The sequence below is a fragment of the Scylla paramamosain genome, chromosome 5 (assembly GCF_035594125.1).
Source record: "Scylla paramamosain isolate STU-SP2022 chromosome 5, ASM3559412v1, whole genome shotgun sequence".
NCBI lineage: Eukaryota > Metazoa > Arthropoda > Malacostraca > Decapoda > Portunidae > Scylla > Scylla paramamosain.
In genome coordinates this window covers 27,545,549-27,554,785 of record NC_087155.1, presented here as the reverse complement: position 1 = coordinate 27,554,785, position 9,237 = coordinate 27,545,549, and the positions used below count along the sequence as shown (strand labels likewise).

The 9,237-nt window shown below is 42.0% G+C and overlaps 1 protein-coding gene across 1 annotated transcript; it reads left to right on the top strand.

Moving 5' to 3' along the window:
• The first annotated feature begins 2,476 nt into the window (after positions 1-2,476).
• Positions 2,477-8,896, top strand: LOC135100968 (probable glutamate receptor). The gene is made up of 9 exons (XM_064004584.1): positions 2,477-2,558; positions 4,282-4,425; positions 4,556-4,646; positions 4,885-5,182; positions 5,361-5,581; positions 5,689-5,854; positions 7,456-7,555; positions 7,809-7,935; positions 8,801-8,896. The coding sequence occupies exons 1-9, from the start codon at positions 2,482-2,484 to the stop codon at positions 8,894-8,896; spliced, it is 1,320 nt and encodes a 439-aa protein (XP_063860654.1). The 5' UTR covers positions 2,477-2,481.
• The last annotated feature ends 341 nt before the right edge of the window (positions 8,897-9,237 follow it).

Genomic DNA, 9,237 nt, shown 5'->3' with positions numbered 1-9,237 from the left:
TGTTGCCCTTGGCCAGTGTCCCCTCCTACATAAAAAAAAAAAAAAAAACCGTGGTGTTATTGTCAACTCGTTGGAGACACTTCAGGTTCCTACAATTATTGTTGGTGGGTCCTGCCCCTCCCCAACAGGAAACACCAGTGATATTCATGATTCATAGGCAATTAAAAGTTATATTTAAAATATGATAATATATCAGTATACTTATGTAGTTAAAGAAAACAGTATCCATCATCATAAGGAAGAGTTTAAGGTGTTAGTAAATGCGCGCGTTCGGGCGCCTTTACCCGCGTTGAGTTACAGTTCGTTTACATTGTGCAGATCACCTGCCAGATTGAAAGAACAGTCGATTTCCATCACTTCTCCAAGGTTTACAGCAACTTCGCATGGTAATTGCAACATTAAAGTATTTTTTTAATGCATAAAACATTACATTTTAGTTATTCTTGGTCAGAAACATGTTATATGCTCTAACTGGGCTTTATCAAGCTTGGGGTAGCAAACAGCATTACCTAGTAGATGGAAAAAATTATATTTAATTTAACATCATATTGAGAATGTGAAATTTTGAGCTGGATCGGCAAATGAAAACAAGACAGGCTATATAAGCTACAGGCGTTGGAGACTGTAGGCTACGCGGCGGCTGGCGAGTTGGTTATTATTAGTTGGTACGTACGTACATCTCACCAATTTTAATATGAGACCACTATGGTAATATTCTAGAGACCTTTCCCGCCCTTATTAGTGATTGTTTTAGTTTCATTTTTTTCGCAGACACATTTGAACAGTGTTTGAAGGTTACATGGGAGGTGGCATTTCCTCCCATTCTGTTACTTTTAACGTCTATTCAAATGTGTCTGCGAAAAAAAAAAAAAATGGAACTAAAACAACCAATAATAATGGTTGGAAAGGATTCTAGAATATTACCACCATTTTTTCCAGATATTCTTGTCAATTAATCTCGTAACCACAAGACTCCATAACGTGATTCCAAACTAACTATAGTAGCTCGCAATCAAGAAACATCTCTAGTATTGTTTTGAAAACAATTATTTCACTGCATACATTTGCAGCATATCTAGAACTCCTTGATCTTGTGAATCAAGCTGAGGAGGTGAGGTTTCCGAGAGTTGTTGCATGAGACAGGCAAACTCTGTTCACATGTCTCTCTGAGGATATATATATATATATATATATATATATATATATATATATATATATATATATATATATATATATATATATATATATATATGCGAAAACAGTGTTCAATGTATACTGTTAAAGCAGGGAAACTGTAAAGCATTGATCAGCTGATCGCTTTGGCAGGAATATGACACACTTCAGAGCTGCCAACCTGTGCGAAGAGTGCTGTCGGTGTTGGGTTTTCCTAACACCACGTCGTGTCTCCTTCCCCGAGTTAAAAAAAAAAAAAAAAACGCATTTGCAAAGTTAGTAATAGAAGATACGACGTGGGGCTTGATGTTGGGATTTACTAACACAAACTTTTAAAAAATCGGGCTATAATGATGATGATGATGATGATGATGATGATGATGATGATGATGATAATAACAATAATAATGATAATGATAGTTATAATAATAATAATAATAATAATAATAATAGTAATAATAATAATAATAATAATAATTATTATTATTATTATTATTATTATTATTATTATTATTATTATTATTATTATTATTATTATTATTATTATTATTGCTGAGAAAAAAGAGGTGTCTCACTACTGTGGTGCATATGATGGTGCTGCACCGCTGAATCATTCCGGATGTAAGGACAAAACGCACTCAACATAGTTTAAGAGGCGATGGCGCTGCACTGCCGCACCACCAGATTTAAGGAAAACACACACACACACACACACACACACACACACAGACTTTTAGATGTAATGCCGTTGCACCGCCGCATTGCCAATTGTGAGGACACACACACAGACACACACCGCCTCGTGGCTGAATGGTAAGGCCGAGTCTGTGTTGGCTTCTTTGGCTGGCGAAAGTTCGAACCTCAATGGGGGCTGGTCACCTGGAATTTTTCCGCTGACAATCGGGGCAGTTACTGTCTGCCATGACCAGGGGGATGGGGTGTGTGGTGTGTGAGGTCACAGTCTTACCCAGTGATCGGTAATAATGAAGTCACAGTCTTACCCAGTGATCGGTAATAATGAACTCTGAGCTCGTACTGAGAGGGTAACGGCTAGTGGTTCCGGGTCTGCTCGTGAGCAGGCCTTGGTGAATTACACACACACACACACAAACATAGTTTTAGATGTGATAGTGCTGCACAACCGCAACACCCGATGAGGACAAAACACACACATGCACACACACACACACACACACACACACACATATAAGAAAGGTATTGAAAAGTTTTTATTATTTTTATTATTATTGTTGTTGTTGTTGTTGTTGTTGTTGTTGTTGTTACTGTCGTTGCCACAGGGGTTCCGGGATGGAACAGCCGCTGAGAGAGGTGCTCCAAGACCCAGAGGTGGTGCGTGGCCTGACGGAGAACCCGGCTTTCTTCAGGTGAGGCACTTTTGACTGCTGAACTTAACGCGCTAAGGATAATAAATAGCGATGCGTATTTCACTCTCCTCTCCCCCCACACAAACACCCACATGCGCCACAAGCAGGGAGATGGTAAGACAGCTTCAGGAGGGGAGTTCTGGAGGTGTCTCGATACTCTTCTCTTGACAATGTAAGTTGTAGGGACAGAGAAAGAAGAATGGCTAGGAGTTCCAGACTTTGAGTTAGAGGGATGAAAAGTGAAGATGCTGGTTAATTATCTAATTACTAAGGTGAGCAGAATAAAAGTGTGAGAAAATCTTCTGCAGTAGGGCTGTATCAGTTAGGGAAAGCATGCAACTAGCAAGTAAAAAAATACAGTAACCATATAAATATTGATAGAAGATAAGAAGAGATCCAACGTTGTGGCGGAATGTGAGAGATTTAAGACAGTCAGTGAAAGGAAGGGAGTTAATGAGACGAATAGCCTAGCTTTATTTATTTTTTTTATGTAGGAAGGACACTGGCCAAGGGCAACAAAAATCCAATAAAAAAATATGCCCACTGAAATTCCAGTCCCATAAAAGGGTCAAAGCAGTAGTCAAAATTTGATGAATAAGTGTCTTGAAACCTCCCTCTTGAAAGAATTCAAGTCATAGGAAGGTGGAAAAACAGAAGCAGGCAGGGAGTTCCAGAGTTTACCAGAGAAAGGGATGAATGATTGAGAATACTGGTTAACTCTTGCGTTAGAGAGGTGGACAGAATAGGGGTGAAAGAAAGAAGAAAGTCTTATGCAGCGAGGCCGCGGAAGGAGGGGAGGCATGCAGTTAGCAAGATCAGAAGAGCAGTTAGCATGAAAATAGCGGTAAAAGACAGCTAGATATGCAACATTGCGGCGGTGAGAGAGAGGCTGAAGACAGTCAGTTAGAGGAGAGGAGACGATGAGACGAAAAGCTTTTGATTCCACCCTGTCTAGAAGAGCAGTATGAGTGGAACCCCCCAGACATGTGAAGCATACTCCATACATGGACGGATAAGGCCCTTGTACAGAGTTAGCAGCGGGGGGGGTGAGAAAAACTGGCGGAGACGTCTCGGAACATCTAACTTCATAGAGGCTGTTTTAGCTAGAGATGAGATGTGAAGTTTCCAGTTCAGATTATAAGTAAAGGACAGACCGAGGATGTTCAGTGTAGAAGAGGGGGACAGTTGAGTGTCATTGAAGAAGAGGGGATAGTTGTCTGGAAGGTTGTGTCGAGTTGATAGATGGAGGAATTGAGTTTTTGAGGCATTGAACAATACCAAGTTTGCTCTGCCCCAATCAGAAATTTTAGAAAGATCAGAAGTCAAACGTTCTGTGGCTTCCCTGCGTGATATGTTTACCTCCTGAAGGGTTGGACGTCTATGAAAAGACGTGGAAAAGTGCAGGGTGGTATCATCAGCATAGGAGTGGATAGGACAAGAAGAAACTGAGTGAGGGAATAATTATCTGGAAGAATACATCGAGTATATAAAAGAAGGAAGAGAATTTTTGGACACTGAACAACACACGCTTTCATCTGCGTCATTCAGAAATTATAGACAGATCAGAAGTCAGGCGTGCATTGGCTTGTTTAGCTCTGGGGATTCTTTAGTGTGCTCCATTAGTGGTGGTTACGCCTCTACTTCTTGGCTTGGGGCAGGCTCTCATGGCAAAAATAGTTCGGTGGGAGGCTCAGGTATGTCGCATCATTGATGTTACTTGCAGATTTCCTCGCCGTCCCGTGGTGGCGGTGGGAGCGGTGGCGTGGCCCCCCCATGTGGTCATGACCAGCGTTGCCGGCGGCCGCATCGTCGTCTCGGGCGCCATGGGCAACGTGCTGCAGGTGTTGGCTCAAACACTGAACTTTACGTGAGGGAAACTTCCAGTATTTTCCCTTTCCATCTGAGCAAATCATAAAATCAACTGACACTGTTCACCGATGACAGTTTTTTCATGTGTCCAATGTAAGTTGTGACCGTATCGTTTTGCACCTGTGTAGGTACAATATAGTGATACCTGAGGATGGAGGGTGGGGCTCCCGGCGTCCCAATGGCAGCTGGACGGGCATGGTAGGCCAATTGGTTCGCAAGGTGAGGTGGTAGTAGTGGTGACTTCTTTGTAATTTTCGCTGATAAGTATCCCGTAAATAATTGATGTTAAGGCGCTGTGCGTATTATCTACTCATTACTTCTTTACCATGGTGAAAGCTAAAATCCTATTTTATACATAACCATGTCAAGCAAACTAATATAGAATTCATGAATATTAAATTAATTTCCCATATTTGTTTCAAGGAAAATACAAGCGTTGTTAATATCTTGTGTACAGGAAGCTGACCTCGCCTTGGGTCCGTTCGGCGTGACGGTGAGTAGAGCCGAAGTGATCGACTACACGCTGTCCTTCCTTATGGGGGACTACACACTACTGTCAAGGAAGGGCCCGCCAGAGATTGACCCTTGGGGTTTCTTGTTTCCGCTGACCGAGACCGTGTGGGCTGCGGTGGCGGCAGCCCTTGTGGTTGCTTGGCTGGCCGCCACGCTAGTGGCTCGACGCCCGCGGTATGTTAACGTCTTGGGATGGGCAGGAGGAGTATTTCTACAGCACGTGCGAGTTTTTTTCAACCAAGGTGGGTTGAATATCATATACTTTCACGACACTGAATATAATGAACTTCTCCAAGCACACGTATGAAGTGGGCCATATTAAATAAATTATGAGAACAAATCTGCAATCATTATAATATAATGTCTGTCAGGCTCGCTGAAAGCATTAAAAATACCTATTCTGCTATTATTATTCTTCAGGAATAACGTGGAAGGCTGCATATGGCCTGGCTGGGCAGACTGTGCTGGGATCATGGATGGTGATGGCGGCCGTGGTGTTCTGGAGCTACACGGGCAACCTCACCTCCCTGTTGGCGGTGCGGCACATCCCTCAGCCCATTCAGACACTCAGGGACCTGCTCGACGATCCCGGTGTTACTCTGTACATCAGCGCAAATACACTCATCATAGATACTATATCAGTAAGCATGCTTTATAGTGGTCGTGTATGAAAAATAAGATCGTAGACAAGCAACTACAGTAATATCTGCTGTACACGCGCTGCTAGTCTCGGATTTTTATCCCGCAGAGAATGGAGGACGGGGAGCTGCGGGAGATGTACGACCTTAGGAACGTAGGTCGTCTGAAATACCACTCGTTATTCCCGGTGTCCAAAATGCGGTATGGCAGGGAGTCCAGCCTGTACACCACGCTCACGCACGACATGGACATTGCTTCGTACTTCCAAAAGACAAGTAATACACAGGCCGGTGACACACACACACACACACACACACACATACACACACACACACACACACACACACACACACACACACACACACACACACACACACACACACACACACACACACACACACACACACACACACACACACACAGATAGATAGATAGATAGATAAAATTTTAACATATATTATTTCAAGTATAAAGTATGGTCCATGAAACTTTATGTAACTTCAATATATTCAGTTTTAAACATTTGCCCATCCCATCTCTATTACGGTCCAGAAGGAAAAAAATGCTTGAAAACCCTAAAACAAGAGGCTTAATATCTAAATGAATAAATTTCAATAAAATATTATCTAATAGGATAAAACTGAAAATCGCTGAGAAAATATAAAATTAACTAAACACTTTAGCACTAACTTACACGACAATGATATACGAAATTATCAGAAAACTCACTTGAAAAACTGGAAACGAATGATACCATGCAAATAAAAAGAAACACATAAAACATGGGTACCACTAAAACGACAATAATACCCAAAATGCACTCTCCCAACATAATAAAATATAATAAGAACTTTCATACAAATAACTTCATTTATCGTCACCTTATTCAGGGAATTAACCTCACTGGCAAATATTTAATAACTTGTACATAAATTTCGCATGTGACAAATGTAAAATGGCTTGACATAAGTTCATCCAACCTGGAAAATTGATATTGATCTCTAATGTCTTGTGTGTTGGGACATTCTTGTGCTGCATTTAGTTCAGTTTCTACACTACCGCAGCCACACAGTCTCATCTCCGTTGATAACATTCCTCTGCCTCTTCTATTCCACCTCTCTGTTTCACATGCTAAAGAATGTCCACACACACGAAACTCGGTAAATGTTATTCTGTGATGTTCATCAATTACTTGTTTCTCCTTGTACACGTCCTGAACACTGAAGTTGATATTGACGTCCTTGTACACCATTCCCCTTGAGCTGCCACTTAACCGGATTTTGTTCTTAGTACTATCCATTTTGTTACTTTTGTTACCTTACTGTTTACAAAGCTTTTCAGTGTTCTCGTTGTGGGTGTGTTGGAGTTCATTATGATAGTCATGACATTTCCCAGTGGGTCATCAGTATACGGCGACCTCTCTCGCCACATCGCATGGAAAAATTCATGTTGTTTGTATGTCACCAGGTTGGTCAAAGATGGATAGCCTGATTCTACATAATAGACGTTATTACATGTGGATTTCCTCACTCCCAGTAACTTCTTCAAACATCAGTTGTAAACCTTAGTCATTGGTCTGGGATCTGACCCTATCCACGACTCGCTTCTGTATGCACACACACACACACACACACACACACACACACACACACACACACACACACACATACACACACACACACTCACAAAAAAAAAAAACTTTTTATTCTTGCATTGAGATAAGTAGCACTGTGATGATACTGATTATATATAGCAGTGATAAGAAGCTGAAAATAAGATGAGTAGTGAATCTTGTGCATTAAGACCGCATGAAATGGAGTGAGGAGGGAAAGGGAAGCATTTCCTAAATCTAAATTTTTTGGTCGTAAATTTTCAGAGAGATGCGATTTCTACAAGTCGAGGGGACTTTTTACTACCAACAGCCACTGTATGATCACACAGAAGAAAAGCCCCCTTATGAAAGCCATTAACTATAGGTGAGCAGGGAGGGAGGCAGGGAGGGAGGGAGGGAAGGATGGAGGGAGGGAGGGAAGGATGGAGGGAGTAGAGCTGTGATGCAAATACACATAGCGGACATACCAGTAGAGGAGTTACACATATTTAAACCTTTCATGGCACATAAACTCAAGAAAAGACGTATATTTATTCATAGAATGATAATTATGTCGATTCTGCGAATGTTTCCTTTCCATGATGGGCAGTGCACGAATAACGTAGGTGTGTGTACAGGGCGCGCTCAGTGGTGGAGGCGGGGCTGTATGACCACTGGATGCAGCAGGAGATGCCCGCAACGAACTGCCGGTACGCGCCATCCGTCATCACCGTACAGGAACCACTATCCCTGAGTAACCTGTGGGTGAGTCTGTCCTGCCACCACATCCCCTTCGCTTCATGACACACACACACACACACACACACACACACACACACATACAAACATGCACAGCAGTCCTTGTAGAGTTTTGTATCGTCTACGTTTTGTTAGAGTCTCGCACGGGTTATTTCCCTGTTCTTTTTCATATCTGCGCTTGATTTAGTGTGCTTGCTTTTGTGACTGACTAGTCTGTATACGGGAATACTCGGAGAAACATGGGTGTTGAGGAGTGACTGCTACTGCATCGCATTTTGTACTTATATCCTGTTAAAATGTATAACAATTTAAGATATATTGGTACTTGCTCGTATCTTGCACAGTAACAGTCTGAGAAGTGTAAAGAAAAGCTTTCTTTCATTCTCCTGTCCTTTATTCGTGCCCTCACCACCATCTGGAAATCTCATCAACACAGTATCAAGTCTGCACATGCACTGCCTTGTTGCTCGCGTTGTCGTCGCTGTTAAGGAAATGCCTCTGTGTAACTGAACGATGTGCAGTTAACGGCATGTACTCGTAATTTCTGGCTCACTCGGTGCACCTAAGCTCAAACACAAGTCAGTCTTTTTACTTATGCAAGGCATTGTGTAATACTGAGCCTCACTTGATTCATACTACACCGTCACTTAGTCTCACCTCAGCCTTCAGACATCAGGGCCACCGTGTACAAGAAATCAACCAGCGAAGAGTTTATCAGTGATGGACAGCATTTCCTTTTCCCTCATTTACTAAAGCTTTTAGTGGTCTTGCAGCTGCTTAATTCCGTCACTATAAACCCCAAATACATCAGTATTTGATGATGGAAACAAAAGATGAGTCTAGCTAACAGTCCCGCTGTCCTGTCCTACAGGGATTATTCGTGATGCTATTCGTGATGCTGATGGTGGCAGTGGCTGTCTTCTGCTTGGAGCTGTGCCTACCTCCGAAGACCAAAACTGGACCGTAAGGTTTACATCCGAGACCATAAGGACGTATGAAATCTGTTTGATGGAGCAGTTTGTTACACACACACAATAAAAAAAAGTCTCCCACAAGCACCGTTAATGTTACGATGATAATGATAAATAAATTAGATAGATTAAATAAATACTAAGAAAATAATCATCCCCGTACATTTCCCATGTTTCCCGTCTCACTGCCGCGCTACAAGTGACCACAAGGCTTACTGTGCTGCAGTGATGTCTCCTGGATTCGCTGGCATATTTCTGTAGATAAGTCATGACTGGCACACCATTCACTTCACTGAAAAGTTAATGAGCAGCACCTACGTAGACATACTTATCATGT